Source organism: Oncorhynchus keta, chromosome 10, assembly GCF_023373465.1.
Source record: "Oncorhynchus keta strain PuntledgeMale-10-30-2019 chromosome 10, Oket_V2, whole genome shotgun sequence".
Taxonomy (NCBI): domain Eukaryota; kingdom Metazoa; phylum Chordata; class Actinopteri; order Salmoniformes; family Salmonidae; genus Oncorhynchus; species Oncorhynchus keta.
This window is the reverse complement of record NC_068430.1, coordinates 43,588,045-43,610,192: the sequence shown is the minus strand read 5'-3', so window position 1 is coordinate 43,610,192 and position 22,148 is coordinate 43,588,045. Positions and strand designations below refer to the sequence as shown.

The 22,148-nt window shown below is 41.9% G+C and overlaps 1 protein-coding gene across 1 annotated transcript in view; it reads right to left on the bottom strand.

Annotated features, from left to right (window-relative positions):
* LOC118388806 (receptor-type tyrosine-protein phosphatase gamma-like) overlaps window positions 1-22,148 on the bottom strand; it is a 309,742-nt gene that overhangs the window by 219,304 nt on the left and 68,290 nt on the right. The window contains exon 2 of the mRNA XM_035778287.2: window positions 18,425-18,535. Within this exon, the coding sequence (XP_035634180.1) occupies window positions 18,425-18,535 (111 nt within the window). The remainder of the gene's footprint in view (window positions 1-18,424; window positions 18,536-22,148) is intronic.

Genomic DNA, 22,148 nt, shown 5'->3' with positions numbered 1-22,148 from the left:
GTGGAATAAATTTTTTTAAATTAGTGTTCACTTCGAGTGAGCGCACCAAAGTTTATTCTACAGGAAATTAGTGCAGATAGATAGAAGGTACATACAGTCGTGGCCAAAAAGTTGAGAATGACACAAATATTAATTTTCACAAAGTCTGCTGCCTCAGTTTGTATGATGGCAATTTGCATATACTCCAGAATGTTATGAAGAGTGATCAGATGAATTGCAATGAATTGCAAAGTCCCTCTTTCCATGCAAATTAACTGAATCCCCCCCAAAACATTTCTACTGCATTTCAGCCCTGCCACAAAAGTACCAGCTGACATCATGTCAGTGATTCTCTCATTAACACAGGTGTGAGTGTTGACAAGGACAAGGCTAGAGATCACTCTGTCATGCTGATTGAGTTCAAATAACAGACTGGAAGCTTCAAAAGGAGGGTGGTGCTTGGATTCATTGTTCTTCCTCTGCCAACCATGGTTACCTGCAAGGAAACACGTGCCATCATCATTGCTTTGCACAAAAAGGGCTTCACAGGCAAGGATATTGCTGGCAGTAAGATTGCACCTAAATCAACCATATATCGGATCATCAAGAACTTCAAGGAGAGCGGTTCAATTGTTGTGAAGAAGGCTTCAGGGCGCCCAAGAAAATCCAGCAAGCGCCAGGACCGTCTCCTAAAGTTGATTCAGCTGCGGGATCGGGGCACCACCAGTACAGAGCTTGCTCAGGAATGGCAGCAGGCAGGTGTGAGTGCATCTGCACACACAGTGAGGCAAAGACTTTTGGAGGATGGCCTGGTGTCAAGAAGGGCAGCAAAGAAGCCACTTCTCTCCAGGAAAAACATCAGGGACAGACTGATATTCTGCAAAAGGTACAGGGATTGGACTGCTGAGGACTGGAGTTTCCTTTATTACACATGTGGAACCCAAATCACGTTGCACGTTGGTTCATACAACGATCGCGACAAAGGTTCAACACTGCAAATATTGACTCTTTGCATCAACTTCATGTAATTGTCAATAAAAGCCTTTGACACTTATGAAATGCTTGTAATTATACTTCAGTATTCCATAGTAACATCTGAAAAAAATATCTAAAGACACTGAAGCAGCAAACTTTGTGGGAATTCATATTTGTGTCATTCTCAAAACTTTTGGCCACGACTGTATACGTTAGCATTGCTAACCTTCAGATTACAGAGTATAAGTGGAGTTTGAAAACAGCACCCCTTGAGGTCAGTGCCTATATTACAGAATATCCCGGTATCGCAGGGAGACGTGTGTATATGTGCATCTGTGTGTCTGAGCCACAGAGTGTGACCGTAAATGCACATCGGAGCACGTCTGCCACAGCAGCCTCAGCCTCAGCCATGTGAATACATCTCTCCACTCCAGGAAGCTGAGAATTACTTCAGTCCCCTACCCTGACAGAGTACCCTTTCTGACTGGGCTGTCAGGCCTAATCCATGGCAACACAGTTAAGATCCTGAGGCTACCTACTGTACCAAACCACCAATGTTCACATAGACCAGAGATGGGAGAGAAAAGGTGATGCAATATCGATTTAAAACACTTTCTGCACATAAAACTACTATCTGAGAAATACCGACTGGTCTACGCATCCTGACATCAACACTGGACTATTATGTAGCCATAGCATCAATAAAGACATAGTATGTAACAGTAGCATAGCCACAAATTCATTGGTCGGTGGGCCTGCAAACTTCCTGGGGCAGCCTCAGCTCCCCTGAGGCTGGCCTGGCTCCCCAGTGGGATGGCCCACTTGTGCCTACGCGGCTGGTATGTCAAGTGGATGGAATAATACAATACTGGCCTCCTCTACTCTCATGGCTTAACCAATCAATAAGCTAAGTTGTCACCATCTTACGAGTTCCAACCCAACTTTGCTATATCGTGACTTTTATCGTGTTTACTTTTTTTTGGTACAGAAAGTTCATCCTTTTATTACATATGACCACCAAGGACTTCTGGACATCAGATCGACAGTTACTAACCTTGATTTCGAACTTCAAATAAGACTTCAACTACGAATCAGCTGTTCCATTGCTCTATTCCTTTGTTCCATGGGCTACCAAAACGCTGCAGGCGTAGGCACGGGAGATGAGGTGGAGTCATGGTGGAATTGATGCGAAGAGAAACCGAACGGCACACCCCACTGTTCTATTGGCAAATGTCCAGTCACTCGAGAATAAGCTGGATGAGCTTTGTTCTAGAGTCTCCTATCAGAGAGACTTGAAAAGCTGCAACATTATATGTCTTAATAAAATGTGGATGGATAATAAAACGTGGATGGATAATAAAACGTGGATGGATAGTAAAACGTGGATGGATAATAAAACGTGGATGGATAATAAAACGTGGATGGATAATAAAACGTGGATGATAATAAAACGTAGATAGATAATAAAACGTGGATAGATAATAAAACGTAGATAGATAATAAAACGTGGATAGATAATAAAACGTAGATAGATAATAAAACGTAGATGGATAATAAAATGTGGATGGATAGTAAAACGTGGATGGATAATAAAACGTGGATGGATAATAAAACGTGGATAGATAATAAAACGTAGATAGATAATAAAACGTAGATGGATAATAAAACGTAGATGGATAATAAAATGTGGATGGATAATAAAACGTGGATGATAATAAAACGTAGATGGATAATAAAACGTGGATGATAATAAAACGTAGATGGATAATAAAACGTGGATGATAATAAAACGTGGATGGATAATAAAACGTAGATGGATAATAAAACGTAGATGGATAATAAAACGTGGATGATAATAAAACGTGGATGGATAATAAAACGTAGATGGATAATAAAATGTGAATGGATAATGTTGCTATGCACGTAGCAATTGGTGGATTCTCCATGCAGCTGCAAGGTCGTACAGTAGCTTTAGAGTTGAAAGGAGATGGATTGGGTTTTTCTTAAAGAACAAATGGTACGCTACTCTCCATGGCCAACGTAGAGCAAAACGTTTAAACAGGTTAACAATCACAAGTCTGCCGGGTGTCACGCCTTGGTCTTAGTATTTTGTGTTTTCTTTATATATTTGGTCAGGCCAGGGTGTGACATGGGTTATTGTGGTGTGTGTTTTGTCTTGGGGTTTTGTGGGGCGTCGACGTAGTCTATGGCTGCCTGAGGCGGTTCTCAATCAGAGTCAGGTGATTCTCGTTGTCTCTGATTGGGAACCATATTTAGGCAGACATATTCTGTGAGTGTTTTCGTGGGTGATTGTTCCTGTCTCTGTGTTAGTTGACACCAGACAGGCTGTATAGGTTTTCTCGTTCCGTTTGTTGTTTTGTATATATATAGTTATTTCATGTATTGTTCTATTTCATTAAAGAACATGAGTAACCACCACGCTGCATTTTGGTCCGACTCTCTTTCGACAGACGAACGCCGTTACACCGGGCCAGACAGAATACCAGGGCTCGTTCTCAAAGCATGCGCAGACCAGCTGGCAAGAGTCTTCACAGACATGTTCAATCTATCCTTGTCCCAGTCTGTAATTCCAACATGTTTCCAGCTGACCACAATTGTCCCTGTTCCCAAGAGCTCCAACATAACCTGCCTAAACGACTGTCGCCCCGTAAAACTCACATCTGTAATTATGAAGTGCTTCGAAAGGCTCGTCATGACACACATCAACACCATCATCCCAGACCCACTTCAATTTGCATACCGCCCCAACAGTTCCACAGATGACGCAATCTCATTTGCACTTCACACTGCTATCTCCCACCTGGACAAGAGGGTAAATAATTATGTGAGAATGCTGTTCATAGATTACCGCTCGGCTTTCAACACCATAGTCCCCTCCAAGATCATCACCTCTTGTTATGGCAAAAGCACAGCCCTTGACCGCAAAGCGGTCAGAACAACAGGCTCCGAGACAGCTTCTACCCCCAAGCCATAAGACTGCTAAATAGCCAGACCGCTAAATAGTCAATTAATGGTACCCGAACTATCTTGCACTGAGCCTTCGGACACTCAATAGACTACATATACACACACTCACTCACACACACTACATCGACACCCCCCCCCCACACACACACCAACACAACACAAGTACACATTAAAACTGTAATGGCTTTCTTCCGCTTAAGGAGAGGAGGACCCAAATGCAGCGTGGTTAGTGTTCATCTTTAATAAAGACGAAAAACGAAAAATGTGAAAACCGAAACAGTCTTATCTGGTGCAATGACACAAAGACAGAAGACAATCACCCATGAAATACCCAAAGAACACGGCTGCCTAAATATGGTTCCCAATCAGAGACAATGACAGACAGCTGCCTCTAATTGAGAACCAATCAAGGCAACCATAGACATACAAAACTACCTAGAAAGGAAACAGCCCCATAAACATACAAAACCCCTAGACGAGAAAAAACCCATAAATGCCCCATGTCACACCCTGACCTAACCAAAATAATAAAGAAAACAAAGATAACTAAGGCCAGGGCGTGACAAAAACACACTCACACACACTTTTTACACTCACCATTTGCTGCTGCTATTTTACTCTTATCATTATTATTAGTGTTATCTAGCCTGATGCCTAGTCACTTTACCCCACCTTCATGTGCATATCTACCTCAAATACCTCGCACCTCGACACATTGATCTGGTACTCCCTCTACATAGCTCCATTCATGAGTTTTTTGTTTTTTTATTCCCTGTGTTATTTTTTATTTTTTAAACTCTGCATTGTTTGGAAAGGCTCGTAAGCATAAGCAACGCAATTTGATTTGGTCTGGTGACACCTTCCATAGAGCACAATGACATTAGAGTCGAGGTTGTCTAGCATTTTCAATGGAACATCCCTTTAACTAGCCTGGTGAGTCCTTCTATAAAGCACAATGTCTAGTTTTAGAGTCAATCAGGGGGAACAGTGTTTCAACAGAGCAGGTAGTCTGCCTCCTCTCTACCCTCTGTTCTGTTCAGCCACATCTTCATTTGTCTTGGCTCAGTGACCACCGCAGAACCACCAAAACGGAAGAGAGAGGGGGGAGGAGGAGAGATAAAGGGTAAGGAAGAGCGGAGAGAGGGGGGGGATAAAGGAAAGTGAGTGAGTGAGTGAGTGAGTGAGTGAGTGAGTGAGTGAGTGAGTGAGTGAGTGAGTGAGTGAGCCAACACACACACACACACAGCAACAGCATGTAATGTCTGTTTTAATCATGGCTAGCATACACATCGGTAAACAAGAGGTCAACACTGAGAAAGACAGTACTCTCTCACTTTGCCTTAGGTGGTAGGGAGGTAGTTGGACACGAGCCATGAGAATAGATGGCTCTATTAGTACTTCATTACCCTTGTGAAAGGTGAGGTAAGGGGTTGCTAACTGTGAGGCGCCATCCTTCTCTGGGTCTCCTAGGAGTATGAGATCAGAACTCTACTGTAAGATTAAGGCAGCGGAGGAGCTTGGTGCTCCACTGCACATCTCTCTCCAGAGGCGTGTTGAGGCCCAGTCCCAGCGAGAGCAGAGCGACTCCCCTCCCCTCTCCTCTTTTCAACTTTCCTCCAGTCATTCACTGCTGGTAGCACGTTTCCTTACACGGGGTGGGCATGTCAACATCACCGCATTCTCCCTTTCCCCTGATCTCTCCCTCCCTTCCCCTCCACCCCGCGCCTCACCCTCGGCAGTGGGGCACGGAGCTGTTAGCGACACACACCACTCCCTCCTCTCACCACCTTCCCCCTGACTTGGAGTCACCCAATTAGAGGCAGCTGTAGCCAGCAGGGAGCCCCATGCCGAGCCAGGCTACACCCAGCCCTGTGGAGGGAGGAGAGGAGGCCCCTTAGAGGCCTGCCTAGCTGATCCACAGCCTGGGAGAGTATCCTTCAGCCCCACCCTCAGGCCCAGCACACCAAGCTAATCAACCATCTCTCCATCACCATGACGATGCAGTGCCAACACTGACTGGAGACGGTACATCTGAGTGGATCCATCATGCTCCACTGACCGTGACAGACTGACTGCACTGCATGTGTGTTCAAGTGGAACTCTACGTATATCATGGAGTTAAAAGCGCTGTACAGTCGAATTCAGGACAAACTTGAATGAGTGTTAGGCGAATGAGTCATTCGGTTCACATACTAGCTAGCTTTTAAATCAGAATACAATGCCTGGATGCAGACACGGAATATGTGCCCAACAATGTATCTTTGGAACAGATATAATGTCTACTTGAATATGATTTTAATCTCGAATCCAACTGGTTTCGTTCAACTGCAGGGCAATATAAAAGCTCAAAATAAAACAGTAATAACTAGACCCTCACTGCCAGAGAAAAATGTGAAGAACCAAAGAGAGATAGAAGAGGAGGTTAATGAAAAAGCTGCCGAAAGAGAGAAGAAGAAGAAAAAAAAAATAGACAAACAATGCAGAACTGTGTTCCGGAGGTCTCACTGGTGTTAGATATCATAACTCCTATGAAAAAATGCCTACGTGCGCATACACACACAAACACGCCTTGAATAACCTTTCATTATATTCCAGGGTGTGGATTTCTGTGTACCTTATTTAGTGGTTCATAAGTAGAGTATACACACCGCAGGAAAGTGAGACGGTGCCCACCGAGTGTTTCCCAACACTTTTGTACTGCTAATGTGGACGGTTTAGGCTATATTAAGAAACAGGTTAGGTTAACCTTCTCTTAAAGACATGCTCCAGAACTTTGGCGACTACTAAGTATTTTTTTTTAAACTGGATGTGTCAATGTGTAGTTCATAAATGCATAATATATGAGCAGAATTACTGCCGTACCTCAATTTGCCTCGTAATCCCTACTACTCTGGGACTGGGCCTCGATTTCGTGACAGCTGGCAAGATACACACACACAGCAGAGCGAGAGAAATGACGTGACGCACACATCTGCAGATGTGTGACGTAGTACACACGAGCGCTACTTTTCAGAGCTACTGGCTAAAAAGTATACACAAGTACTAGAGAATCTCTTTAATGTGGTAAAGTGTAGATTATTCAAATCTGTACTGCATTATCTATTATCTATCAAATATGATCTAGTTGCGCCTGCAACGTTGTGACTTCCTACATCGGCATTAGGCAGTCTCCTATGTAGAGAAAACGTCCATCAAAAAAAGGGAAATACAGACTTCTGATTGATGCAGTGAAATACTTACACAACACTAGAGAGGTTTATTGAAAGTTTAAAAACTAAAAAGCAATAGAACCTGAGATCCAGACTGGTAAATAATACAAAAGTCTGTCTCCTGGGAACTGAGTGGAATATAAGAGGAGGCTCAGACGCACACTGTTGACTCTGGTGGCAGGCGAAATAAATCACAACATATGCCAGAGTACACCATCCGACCCTGCCTCTCAACCTCCGCCGTTCTTCCTCTCTTTCTATTTCTACTATTTTCTTTCATCCTCTCTTTCCCAACATGCCTGTATGCCATGGACCATCCAACCCTACCTCTCAACCTCAAGTTCTCCAGCTTTCTTCTCCTTTCTTGCTTTCACAACACATCCAGTATGCCATCCCGTCTCTCAAGCTCGAGTAGTACATTCCATCTTCCCTGGAATATATACATGAACCATTTCCCATCCTAAAAATGTGGAATAAGCAAAGGCTTTGGTTTGTGGTCAAACAGACAGAAAAGGGGTCCTAGAAACAGTATTGGTATTATAAATACATCAACACACAATAATGTTGAAGTAAATACCTTTGCCAACTAATATCAACACTTATATTTACTTTTGGAGAAATTATTTGCATTGTGCTTTGTAATTCTGTTACCAAAAACCCACATACTGCATGTTTAAGATATTTTCGAATTGCTCTTCCCCATGAGGTAACAAGTAAAGGTAGAACTACCTATTAGTTTAGTGTTTTTACTGATACCAAGTTTGTTTATGAGTTATGCAGTAACGGAGTTACGGCAATTTAATTGGCTGAAATGGGATCTCATGGGATCTCTCACAAACCACAGTTGGGTCACCTGCTACGGTCCTCCCTTCCGCTGGCATACTGTTATGTTCAGCTCATAACTATTAACTTTTTCTTTCTGTCATCTGGTGGTCAAAGCATGCGTGTAAAAACACTGGACAACCCTTCCCTGTCTCTCTCTGTCTTTATTTCTCTCTCACTTTCCTTCTTTGTGTCTCTCTCTCTCTTTCTTTGTCTCTTTCTCTCCTTCTCTTTGTCTCTTTCTCTCCCTCTCTTTGTCTCCCTCTCTATCTTTGTCTCTCTCTCTCTTTCTTTGTCTCTCTCTCTCTCTCTCTCTCTCTCTCTCTCTCTCTCTCTCTCTCTCTGTCTCTCTCTCACTCTCACCCACTTTTTCTCTGTCTCACTCTCTCATTATTTGCCTCCCCCTCGGTCTCCCTTTCTTTCTTTTTCTTTGTCTCTCTCTCTCTTTCTCTCTTTCTGTCTTCCTTTCTGTCTTTGTATCTCTCTCTTTCCTTGTCTCTCTCTCTCACTTTCTTTCTTTGTCTCCCTCTCTCTGTCTTTGTCTCCCTCTCTCTTTCTTTGTCTCCCTCTTTCTATTTCTACCTCTTTCTATTTCTCTCTCTCTCTCTTTCTGTCTCCCTCTCTTTCTATTTCTCCCTCTCTTTCTTTGTCTCCCTCTCTTTCTTTGTCTCCATCTCTTTCTTTGTCTCCCTTTCTCTTTGTCTCTTTCTCTGTCTCCCTCTCTCTTTCTTTGTCTCCCTCTTTCTATTTCTACCTCTTACTATTTCTCTCTCTTTCTATGTCTCCCTCTCTTTCTATTTCTCTCTCTTTCTATGTCTCCCTCTCTTTCTATTTCTCCCTCTCTTTCTATTTCTCCCTCTCTTTCTATTTCTCCCTCTCTTTCTATTTCTCCCTCTCTTTCTTTGTCTCCCTCTCCTTCTTTGTCTCCCTCTCTTTCTTTGTCTCCCTCTCTTTCTTTGTCTCCCTCTCTTTCTTTGTCTCCCTCTCTTTCTTTGTCTCCCTCTCTTTCTTTGTCTCCCTCTCTTTCTTTGTCTCCCTCTCTTTCTTTGTCTCCCTCTCTCTTTGTCTCTCTCTCTTTCTATTTCTCCCTTTCTTTCTTTGTCTCCCTCTCTCTTTGTCTCCCTCTCTTTCTTTGTCTCCCTCTCTTTCTTTGTCTCCCTCTCTTTCTTTGTCTCCCTCTCTCTTTGTCTCTCTCTCTTTCTATTTCTCCCTTTCTTTCTTTGTCTCCCTCTCTCTTTGTCTCCCTCTCTTTCTTTGTCTCCCTCTCTTTCTTTGTCTCCCTCTCTTTCTTTGTCTCCCTCTCTCTTTGTCTCCCTCTCTCTTTGTCTCCCTCTCTTTCTTTGTCTCCCTCTCTCTTTGTCTCCCTCTCTTTCTTTGTCTCCCTCTCTCTTTCTATTTCTCCCTTTCTTTCTTTGTCTCCCTCTCTCTTTGTCTCCCTCTCTTTCTATTTCTCCCTTTCTTTCTTTGTCTCCCTCTCTTTCTTTGTCTCCCTCTCTTTCTTTGTCTCCCTCTTTCTATTTCTCCCTCTTTCTTTGTCTCCCTCTCTTTCTTTGTCTCCCTCTCTTTCTTTGTCTCCCTCTCTTTCTTTGTCTCCCTTTCTCTGTCTTTGTCTCCCTCTCTCTTTCTTTGTCTCCCTCTTTCTATTTCTACCTCTTTCTATTTCTCTCTCTCTTTCTATGTCTCCCTCTCTCTTTCTATTTCTCTCTCTTTCTATTTCTCTCTTTTTTTCTATTTCTCCCTCTCTTTCTTTGTCTCCCTCTCTTTTTTTGTCTCCCTCTCTTTCTTTGTCTCCCTCTTTCTATTTCTCCCTCTTTCTTTGTCTCCCTCTCTTTCTTTGTCTCCCTCTCTTTCTTTGTCTCCCTCTCTTTCTTTGTCTCCCTCTCTTTCTTTGTCTCCCTTTCTCTGTCTTTGTCTCCCTCTCTTTCTATTTCTACCTCTTTCTTTGTCTCCCTCTCTTTCTTTGTCTCCCTCTCTTTCTTTGTCCCCCTCTCTTTGTCTCCCTCTATTTCTCCCTCTTTCTATTTCTCCCTCTCTTTCTATTTCTCCCTCTCTTTCTTTGTCTCCCTCTCTTTCTTTGTCTCCCTCTTTCTATTTCTCTCTCTCTTTCTATTTCATCCTCTCTTTCTTTGTCTCCCTCTCTTTCTTTGTCTCCCTCTCTTTCTTTGTCCCCCTTTCTTTTTCTCCCTTTTTCTATTTCTCCCTCTCTTTCTTTGTCCCCCTCTCTTTGTCTCCCTCTATTTCTCCCTCTTTCTATTTCTCCCTCTCTTTCTTTGTCTCCCTCTCTCTTTCTTTGTCTCCCTCTTTTTGTCTCCCTTTCTTTCTTTTTCTTTGTCTCCCTCTTGTTCTTTCTCTCTCTCTGCCTCCCTTTCTTTCTTTGTCTCTCTCTCTCTCTTTCTTTGTCTCCCTCTCTCTTTCCTTGTCTCTCTCTCTTTCCTTGTCTCTCTCTCTCACTTTCTTTCCTTGTCTCTCACTTTCTTTCCTTGTCTCTCTCTCTCTCTTTCCTTGTCTCTCTCTCTCACTTTCTTTCCTTGTCTCTCACTTTCTTTCCTTGTCTCTCTCTCTCTCTTTCCTTGTCTCTCTCTCTCACTTTCTTTCCTTGTCTCTCTCTCTCTTTCTTTGTCTCTCTCTCTCTTTCCTTGTCTCTCTCTCTCTCACTTTCTTTCCTTGTCTCTCTCTTTCCTTGTCTCTTTCTCTTTCCTTGTATCTCTCTCTCTCTCACTTTCCTTCCTTGTCTCTCTCTCGCTCTCTCTTTGTATCTCTCTCTGTCTCCTTTGTCTCTCTCACTCTCTCTCTCTTTCTTTGTCTCCCCCGCTCTCTCCGTCTCTCTCTTTCCTTCTCTCTTTGTCTCTCTCTCTCTCTTTCTTTGTCTCGCTCTCTCTTTCTTTCTATCTTTCCCTTTGTCTATATCTTTCTTTGTCTCTCTTTCTTTGTCAATTCAATTCAATTTGCTTTATTGGCATGACATAATGTACATATTGCCAAAGCTTACTTTGGATATTTACAACGTGAAAATAATAAAAAATCTAAACTGTCAAGGGGACAACAGTAACAACAATAACCAAGGGTCAAAATAGCCATACATTGAACAATAACAATACAGTAGAGGACATGTGCAAGTTGATTGGTCTGTTAGACACTGTCCCACAACTTATGGCAGGCAGCAATGTAGTGCGCTGCCAACCCACAGCTCTCTGCGTCCTCCCCCAACAGGATGGGTAGCCTACTCTAATCAGAGAGGTCATTGAAACCTTGAATAAGGGTTTCAAATTTGGGGAAATGACACTCTCTAATTGTTTTATATTTCTGACATTTTGTCAGGAAACGCAGCTCCGTCTCAGGTTCTGCTGTTGTGCAGTGGTTGCACAGCCCTTCTCAGTGGCAAGGCTTTGCTCACTGAGCCTGTACTTTGTCAAGGTTTTTCGAAGGCTTTGATCAGTAACCATGTTCAAATAGTTAGCCATGGTGTACTGTCTATTTAGGGCCAGATAGCAATGCATCTTGCTTTGTGCTTGTGCTTGTGTTTCCCAATAAGCAATGTAGTTTTGTTTGGACTGTGTTGTAATTTGGTTTATTCTGATTGATTGGATGTTCTGGTCCTGAGGCTTCAGTGTGTTAGTAGAACAAGTTTGTGAACTCAGCCCCAGGACCAGCTGGATGAGGGGAATCTTTTCTCTGCTCGGCTCTTGGCATTGCAGGGCTTAGTAATAACATGAGAGGGAGTCACTGTTTTTTAGATGTTTCCAAAACTGAATTGCTCTTTTTCTAGTTTTTATTATTAGTGGATATTGGCCTAATTCTGCCCTGCATGCATTGTTTGTAGTTTTCCTCTGGACATGTAGGAGAATCTTACAGAACTCTGCATGCATGCAGGATTTCAATGGGGTGTTTGTCCCATTTGATGAAATCTTGTTTTGCAAGTGGACCCCACACCTTTGGTATCTCTCTCTCTCACACACACACACACACACACACACACACACACACACACACACACACACACACACACACACACACACACACACACACACACACACACACACACACACACACACACACACACACCAACTACCCTCTTACCATTTATTGTAACAAACAACCTCACCGACTGAGCGTTCATGGACATTGAAAAGTAGCTGAAATTTAGTAGGGCAACACTTGCCGGACCAAATCTGAACCAATATTCTTTCTGCAGACGTCATTGACTCTAAATTCAAAGCGGATAATTAGCAGACTTCTGGAAAACATGGTGCACACAGTGCTTCTGACTACATATTCACCTAACAATACCAAACACACAGAGGCTAAGGAGCTTTAGCTGTCTGAATCGCTGTAGCTCAGTGTCAACACAGGTTCAGTGTCAAAGCACGAAGACAGGGTTGAATAGATAACATGATCCATGAAATGCTCAGAGAACATAGGGAGAGGCCTCGCCGACAGGCTGCAGAGGTTAGGGTATGCTATGTGCAAAGTGCTATGAATACAAAAGCAACTACAGTTTGAGTAAAACTACCATGACCACATTCTGAAGTACAACATATCCAATAGCTTTATTTGAGTGTTTAGGCATATTGCACAAATGAATGTCAGAACGTTGTGTACTAGTGTTGTCACGATACCAGGAAGTAACGAAGCAATGTAAAGAAAAACATGTAGTGGATAACATTTCTTAAGGAAAACGGTCCTAATGTTGGAAAAAGCTGCCTTATGTGGTCACCAAGAGTCACATTTGCAAGCTATAGCACACACTATTTTTTTTTCTACAAAAGTAGGTTTTAAAAGGACCATGGAGTTTAGTCTGCTTTGTGTCTTCTTTCTTGCCAAGGAAAAGCTGGTTTCGTTCTGCAGTAACAGAGTTGACATCACAGCAGTAAATGTTGTCAGTAGTTGGTATTATAGGTGCAACCAGTTTCCTGTTCCTCTCCTCTCTAAGGAGATACAGCATCAACGAGAAGGAAAAGTGTACAAAGACTAATTTCATCCTACTTTATGCTCCAGGCGAAACCACATTGAGAATAAAACCGTTAAAATCAGCTCATTCAGATCTCTTTCCATTAAGGTAAAAATGGAATGTGAAAGAGGTTTTAACAGTTCTCGAATGATCCTTTCCTTTTAAAATCATTTTAAATATGAGTGGTTTTTACAAGACTGCAGGCAGTGCTAAAATTAGTAGGAGGGAGATAGTGAGAGTGAATTTTCAAGGATAATATACAATTCAGGGGCAGAATATCATTAATTTCCATCTCATTTCAGCCTTGTCCTACTCAGACGGCCGAGAGCACTCTCTTCATGTCATTATCTAATGGAAAATTTGCTCAGTTAGTAGATATGAATAGGACCAGGAACACTACTAGCTTTCAAATTAAAATTCAAGCCGCTGATTTTGAGGATTTCAGGGGAGTAGCTGGCGAGCAGCACAATGATTTAAATAAATGCATGTATACTGAAAACACACAAAAATACAAATGTATGTGGACACTCCTTTAAATTAGGAGATTCTGACATTTCAGCCACACCCGTTGCTGACAGGTGTATAAAAATCGAGCACACGGACATGCAATCTCCATAGACAAACATTGGCAGTAGAATGACCTTACTGAAGAGCTCAGTGACACTGTCATAGGGGATTTGATGCCACCTGTCCAACAAGTCAGTTAGTCAATTTCTGCCCAGCTAGAGCTGCTCCCCGGTCAACGGTAAGTGCTGTTATTGTGAAGTGGAAACGTCAAGGGCTCAGCTGCGATGTGGCAGGCCACACAAACTCACAGGGTCCGCAGAGTGCTGAAGTGCGTAGCACGTCTAAATCATCTGTTCTCGGTTGCAACCCTCACTACCGAGTTACAAACTCAGTTCAAAGCAACGTCAGCACAATAAATGTTCGTCGGGAGTTTCATGAAATGGGTTTTCATGGCCAAGCAGCCGCACACAAGCCTAAGATCACCATGCACAATTCCAAGTGTCAGCTGGATTCCGGAGCAGTGGAAACAAGTTCTCTGGAGTGATGAATGATTTTTAATTTTACCTTTATTTAACCAGACAAGTCAGTTAAGAACAAATTCTTATTTTCAATGACGGCCTAGGAACAGTGGGTTAACTGCCTGTTCAGGGGCAGAACGACAGATTTGTACCTTGTCAGCTCGGGGGTTTAAACTCGCAACCTTCCGGTTACTAGTCCAACGCTCTAACCACTAGGCTACCCTGCCACCAATGATGCTCCACCATCTGGCAGTCCAACAGACAAATCTGGGTTTGGCGGACACCAGGAGATCACTACCTAACCCAATGCATAGTGACAACTGTAAGGTTTGGTGGAAGAGGAATAATGGTCTGGGGTTGTTTTTCATGGTTCGGGCTAGAACCCTGAAGTGAAATCTTAACGCTACAGCATACAATGACATTCTAGATTATTCTATGCTCCCAACTTTGTGGCAACCGTGTGGGAAAGGCCCATTTCTGTTTCAGCATGACAATACCACTGTGCAAAAAGCGCCATGCATAAAGAAATTGTTTGCCGAGATCAGTGTCGGAGAACTTGACAGGCCTGAACAGAGCCCTGAACTGAAACCCATTGAACACCTTTGGGATGAATTGGAATACCGACTGTGTGTCAGGCCTAATCAGCCAACATCAATGCCCGATCCCACTAATGTATACAGTGCTAGTTAAAAGTTTGGACACACATACTGACTGATTCAAGGGCTTAAATTTACTAAGTTCTACATTGTAGAATAATTCTGAAGGCATCAAAACTATGAAATAACACATATGAAACCATGTAGTAACCAAAAACTTAAACAAATCCAAATAGATTTTATATTTGAGATTTTTCAAAGTAGCCACCCTGTGGCTTGATTGACAGCTCTGCACACTCTTGGCATTCTCTCAACCAGCTTCATGTGGTAGACACCTGGAATGCATTTCAATTAACAGGTGTGCCTTGTTAGAAGTTCATTTATGGAATTTCTTTCCTTCTTAATGCGTTTGAGCCAATCAGCTGTGTTGTGACAAGGTAGGGGTGGCATACAGAAGATAGCCCTATCTGGTAAAAGACCAAGTCCATATTATGGCAAGAACAGCTCAAATAAGCAAAGAGAAACGACAGTCCGTCATTAATTTAAGACATGAAAGTCAGTCAATGCGGAAAATTTCAAAAACGTTGAAAGTTTCTTAAAGTGCAGTCACAAAAACCATCAAGCGCTATGATGAAACCGGCTCTCCTGAGGACCACCACAGGAATGGAAGACCCAGAGTTACCTCTGCTGCAGAGGATAAGTTCATTAGAGTTAACAGCACCTCAGATTGCAGCCCTAATAAATGTTTCACAGAGCCCAACAGACACATCTCAACATCAACTGTTCAGAGGAGACTGTGAATATCAATCTTTCTATTCTGGTTAGAGCCAGTTTGTGCTGTTCTGTGAAGGGGGTAGTAAAGAGCGTGGTATGAGATCTTCAGTTTCTTGACAATTTCTCGCATGGAATAGCCTTAATTTCTCAGAACAAGAATAGACTGACGAGTTTCAGAAGAAAGGTCTTTGTTTCTGGACATTTTGAGCCTGTAATCGAATCCACAAATGCTGATGCTCCAGATACTCAAGTAGTCTAAAGAAGGACAGTTTTATTGCTTCTTTAAATCAGAACACTTTTCATCTGTGCTACATAATTGCAAAAGTTTTTTTTAATGATCAATTAGCCTTTTAAAATGATAAACTTGGATTAGCTAACACAACGTGCCATTGGAACACAGGAGTGATGGTTGCTGATAATTGGCCTCTGTACACCTATGTAGATATTCCATTTTCCAAAATCAGCCGTTTCCAGCTACAACAGTCATTTACAACAATATCTACACTGTATTTCGGATCAATTTGATGTCATTTTAAAAAACAAGGGAATTTCTAAGTGACCCCAAACTTTTGAACAGTAGTTGACATACAATGCATTTGGAAAGTACTCAGACCCCTTGACCTTTTCCACATTTTGTTACATTACAGCCTTATTCTAAAATGGATTAAATCATATTTTGTCCTCATTAATCTACACACAATACCCCATAAAGACAAACAAAAAAAAGATGTGTATATACAAAACTGAAATATGATATTTATATGAAGTATTCAGACCCATTACTCAGTACTTTTTCAAAGCACCTTTGGCAGTGATTACAGCCTCGAGTCTTCTTGGGTATGATGCTACAAGCATGGCACACCTGTATTTGGGGAGTTTCACCTATTCTTCTCTGCAAATCCTCTCGAGCGCTGTCAGGTTGGATGGGGACCGTCACTGCAAAGCTATTTTCAGGTCTCTCCAGAGATGTGTAATCGGGTTCAAGTCTGGACTCTTGCTGGGCCACTCATTGACATTCAGAGACTTGTTTCGAAGCCACTCCTGCATTGTCTTGGCTGTGTGCTTAGGGTTGTTGTCCTGTTGAAAGGTGAACCTTCACCCCGCAGTCTGAGGTCCTGAGCGCTCTGGAGCAGGTTTTCACCATGGATCTCTCTGTACTTTGCTTTGTTCATCTTTCCCTCGATCCTGACTAGTCTCCCAGTCCCTGCTGCTGAAACACACCCCCACAGCATGATGCTGCCACAACCATGCTTCACCATCGGGATGGTGCCAGTTTTACTCCAGATGTGACGTTAGGCATACAGGCCAAAAATGTACATCTGGGTTTCATCAGACCAGATAATCTTGTTTCTCATGGTCTGAGAGTCTTCAGGTGCGTTTTGGTATCTCCAAGCCGGCTGACATGTGCCTTTTACTGAGGAGTGGCTTCCGTATGGTCATTCTACCATAAAGGCCTGATTGCTGGAGTGCTACAGAGATGGTTGTCCTTCTGGAAGAATCTCCCATCTCCACAGAGGAACTCTGGAGCTCTTTCAGAGTAACCATCCGGTTCTTGGTCAACTCCCTGACCAAGGCCCTTCTCCCCACGAATGCTCAGTTTTGCCGGGTGGCCAGCTCTAGGAAGAGTCTTGGTGGTTCCAAACTTTTTCCATTTAAGAATGATGGATGCCACTGTTTTTCTGGAGAAGGTCCCCCAATGCTGCAGAAATGTTTTGGTACCCTTCCCCAGATCTGTGCCTTGACACAATCCTGTCTCAGAGCTCTACGAACAATTCCTTCATCCTCATGGCTTGGTTTTTGCTCTGACATGCATTGTCAACTGTGGGACCTTATATAGACAGGTGTGCACCTTTCCAAATCATGTCCAATCAATTGAATTTACCACAGGTAAACTCCAATCAAGTTGTAGAAACATCTCAAATATGATCAATTGAAACAGAATGCACCTGGGCTCAATTTCGAGTCTCCTAGCAAAGGGTCTGAATACTTATGTAAATAAGGTATTTCAGTTTATTTACTTTTTATAAATGTGCAAACATTTATAAAAACCTGTTTTCACTTCGTCATCATGGGTTATTTTGTGTAGATTGATGAGGAAAATGTTTTATTTAATACATTTTAGAATAAGGCTGTAACGTAACATTGCATATCATAAACATGTCATAAATAATCAAAAGGCACAAAGTAAATGTATGCATGATGAATCACCGAGTACATCTGAAACATTATTGAAGGCTGCCCAACAACATACAGCGCAACACATCATCAGACCTGGTGAGAGAGTGACAGTTTTCTGGGCTCAACTGTAAAATGTGCCATTTTTTTTTAGCACACTTTAATGTGACCTGATATCTTACAATCATTAGAGGTGAACAGTGCCCTATAGATCATTTTACCATAATATACAAATGGCTGGGATGTTTCTCGTATAACATGGTATTTCAGGATCCACAGCCATTTAGGACATAGATTTTTCCCGGGATACAGTTTCTTCCAGCATAGATTTTTCCTGGGATACAGTTTCTTCCAGCCAGTGCATCCCTCCAGGACCATCAGTTTAAGTAGTGATTATAAGGTGCACACATGCATAACAGAAATATAAATATATATGTTTAAAGATCCTTCTCTGCCACAGGCCCAGTGCTGGAGGAACAGGGTGATAAATGTGGATCTCTGTAGCTGAATGGTGCTCACAGGGACAACACAAGTCCCTACTCTAGCACAGAATCCTCCATAACACACATCCAAAACTACTCCCTGTAGCTACCAGTCAGAGGGAGTGAGGGAAAGAGTGAGAGAGTCAAATAGAAACGGAAGGAGTTGGATTAAAAGCTACATTTGGGAAATAGGGAAGGAGTTAGAGAGAAGGGAGAAGAGTTGGGACAGAGAGAGATTGAGAATCAATCAAAGAGGAAGAGAGAGTTACTGTTAAATAATACATCTCCACTGCCACAGTCCAGTTGGTTTGACCTCTCTAATGATATTGATCAGTGTCGAGCAGAGAGTTCGAACCTTAGAGAGGATGTAGGGTTAGAATTTGTGGCACAAGCGGTCAGCCATCTTGCCTGGGGACATAGTTGTATCTCTATGAAGTAGAAGAGGACTCACCGGAATAAGCCCAGTAGGAGTTTCCTCCTGTGGCCCTCCTCTCCCTCACCCCGCCCCCCATGCTCCCATGGTGCTCCTCTCCTACTGACCCCGACTGGCCACCCTGTAGAGCTAAGGAACACAGAAACAGAGGTTAGATAGAATGTTTAGCATAAGTATTTAAAACACTACATTTATATATACACTTTACAAAAATATAAATACACCATGTAAAGTGTTGGTGAAAATGTTTCATGAGCAGAAATAAAAGATCCCAGAAATGTTTCATGTACACAATAAAGGTATTTCTCTCAGACTTTGTGCACACATTTGTTTACATCCCTTTTAGTAATCATTCCTACTTTGCCAAGATAATCCATCCACTTGACAGGTGTGTCATATCAAGAAGCTGATTAAACAGCATGATCATTACACAGGTGCATATAGTGGTGGGGACAAAAGGACATTCTAAAATGTGCAGTTTTGTCACACAACGACACAATGCCACTGATGTGCAATTGGCATGCTGACTACAGGAATGTACACCAGAGCTGTTCACAGAGAATCAAATGTTCATTTCTCTACCATAAGCCGCCTCCAACATCGATTTAGAGAATTTGGCAGTACGTCCAAGCGACCATACAAGCGAAGAATTTCTTCACAAACTGTCAGAAACCATCTCAGGGAACTCATCTGCGTGCTTGTTTTCCTCACCAGGGTCTTCGCATGACTGCAGTTTGGAGTCGTAACGGATTTCAGTGGGCAAACGCTTACCTTCGATGGCCCCTGGCATGCTGGAGAAGTGTGCTTTTCACGGATGAATCCCGGTTTCAACTGTTCCCGGGCAGATGGCAGACAGCATGTATGGTGTCGTGTGGGCGAGTGATTTGCTGATGTCAACGTTGTAAACAGAGTGTCCCATGGTGGCGGTGGGGTTATGGTATGGGCAGGCATAAGCTTTGGACAACAAACACAATTGCATTTTATCGATAGCAATTTGAAAGTTCAGAGACACCGTGATGAGATCCTGAGGCCCATCGTCGTGCTATCATCCACTGCCATCACCTCATGTTTCAGCATGATAATGCACGGCCCCATGTCGCAAGGATCTGTACACAATTCTGAAAATGCCCCAGTTCTTCCATGGCCTGTATACTCACAAGACATGTCACCCATGTTTGGGATGCAAATATCCAGCAACTTCGCACAGCCATTGAAGGAGGAGTGGGTCAATATTGCATAGGCCACAATCAACAGCCTGATCAATTCCACACGAAGAAGATGTGCCGCGATGCATGAGGCAAATGGTGGTCACACAAGACACTGACTTGATCGACGCACCTACCTTCTTTTTTTTTTTTTTACATATCTGTGACCAACAGATGCATATTTGTAATCCCAGTCATGTGAAATCCATAAATTAGGGTCTAATGAGTTTATTTCAACTAACCGATTTCCTTATATGAGTTGTAACTCAGCAAAGTCTTAAATGTTGTATGTTGCATTTATATTTTTTGTTCAGTGTAACTACACACTGAGTGCATAAAACATTATGAAAACACGCTCCTCCCATGACATAGACTGATCAAGTGAATCCAGGTGAAAGCTATAATTCCAATTGATGTCACTTGTTAAATCCACTTCAATCAGTGTAGATTAAGGGGACAGGTTAACCTATCGACAGGTTAAAGAAGGATTTTTAAGCCTTGAGACAATTGAGACATAGATGGTGCATGTGTGCCATTGAGAGGGTGAAAGGGCAAGACAAAAAAATGTAAGTGCCTTTGAACGGGGAAATGGTAGTACGTGCCATGCGCACCGGTTTGTGTCAAGAACTGCAACGCTTCTGGGTTTTTCATGCTCAACAGTTTCTTGTGTGTATCAAGAATGGTCCGCCACCCAAAGGACATCCAGCCAACTTGACACAAATGTGAGAAGCATTGGAGTCAACAAGGGCCAGCATCCCCGTGGAACACTTTTGACACCTTGTTGAGTCCATGCCCCAATAAATGGAGGCTGTACTGAGGGCAAAAGGGTGGGCAACTCAATTTTAGAAAAGTGTTCTTAATGGGTTTTTTACACTCAGTGTAGGAGGACAATGACATTGAATACCCCAAATATGGCATTTTATCGTCTAATATTTGCTTAAAGAAAGTCATATGTTAGTTTTGCGGAATACATTATATCAACCAGTCTTTCAGAAAAACTAGTTTTCATTTAAAAAAATGATAATCATTCTAACAGCAAAGCAAAGTAATAAAATACTAAAGTGTTCCAGGTCTTTGTATGTTTAACTCTAGGGACAGATGTTGCCGTCTCAGACCGCTGAGTAGGACCTAGAACAGTCTGGGAACACATCGAAGCGATGAAGAGAATGAATAAAGAAAGGAACGATTCTATGAACTTCTAACAGCAAAACTTTGAAGAGTGGAAATTTAGATTGGTGTGGGTGGGATAACTCCTGAGAGATCAAAGTTGGGGGGGGGTTCAACAGAACATGGGTAGGATAGTGTACAATTGGGGAAACCAGGCCTAGTAGTCAAAGTACGACTGGAATTAATATATGAATGCCTGGAATATTTCAATTTTGGAGAATCTCTTAAAGTGGGTTAAAGTTATGTATAGTATCCCAAGGTGTACTAATTCTCAGAAAGTATTAAACTGTCAAGAGGAGTAAAACAGGGTTGTCCACTATCGACATATCTATTTATTATGACAATCGAAATGTTAGCTATTAAAATCAGATTCAACGATAATATCAGATAACAAAAAAATACAACATTTACATTTCCGTGTAGGTTACCAATAAAATGTTCTGACAGTAAAGTGGACATACTCAGTATTTATGACCCGAAAGGAAGAAATTCTCACTAAAATACATTTTTATAGAAAGTCAACAAAAATAGATAAGATCTTGCTACCATGGAAAGGAAAATACCAATTTAATTGTTGAAAAATCACCCTGATTAACTCTTTGGTCATATCCCAGTTCACCTATTTGCTTATGGCCATGCCTACACCTAATGACCTGTTTTTTAAAAATTATATGAGCAAAAAATATTCAATTTTATTTGGAATGGCAAGCCAGACAAAATTAAAATGGGCCTACTTAATTCAGAGGTCAGAAATTCTTAAATTTTAAAGCATTATACTTTTCACTAAAGCCTTCAGTCATACAAAAGCTACACATAAATCCAAACTGGTTCTATAGCAGATTAGTAAGAATGTCTCACCTCATATTCAAGAATGGTATTTTTCCCTTTATTCAGATTACAACCTCTCACTTTTGGTAATTTGAAAAAATCTCAAAAATATCACTATTTTTAAACAAGGCATAGAAAGTTGGTTGCGATTTCAGTTTAATCTACCAGAAAAAAAACAATAAGTGTTATGGTTAAACTCAAATACACTAATTAATAATAAAACATTTTTGTAAAAATGTGAAACAAAACAGCACAGTTGAAAAAAAATATGGCAAATAGAAATCAAAACCAGATGGTCTTCAGAGATAAATGGAAGGGGTTAAGAGTAGCTGAAGATAAGTAATGTAAAATATACTGTATCCGTAAAATGTATACAGTATGTATAAACTGGAAGTAGAAGCCCAAATGGTGTTGTCCATATGTTTACTCCAATTAGGGGAGGGGTGGTAGGGTTAAGGGGAAATAATAAAAGGAAAATATATATTTTTTAAATTACCAGTTAAAAGTTGACACACATACTCATTCAAGAGTTTTCTTTATTT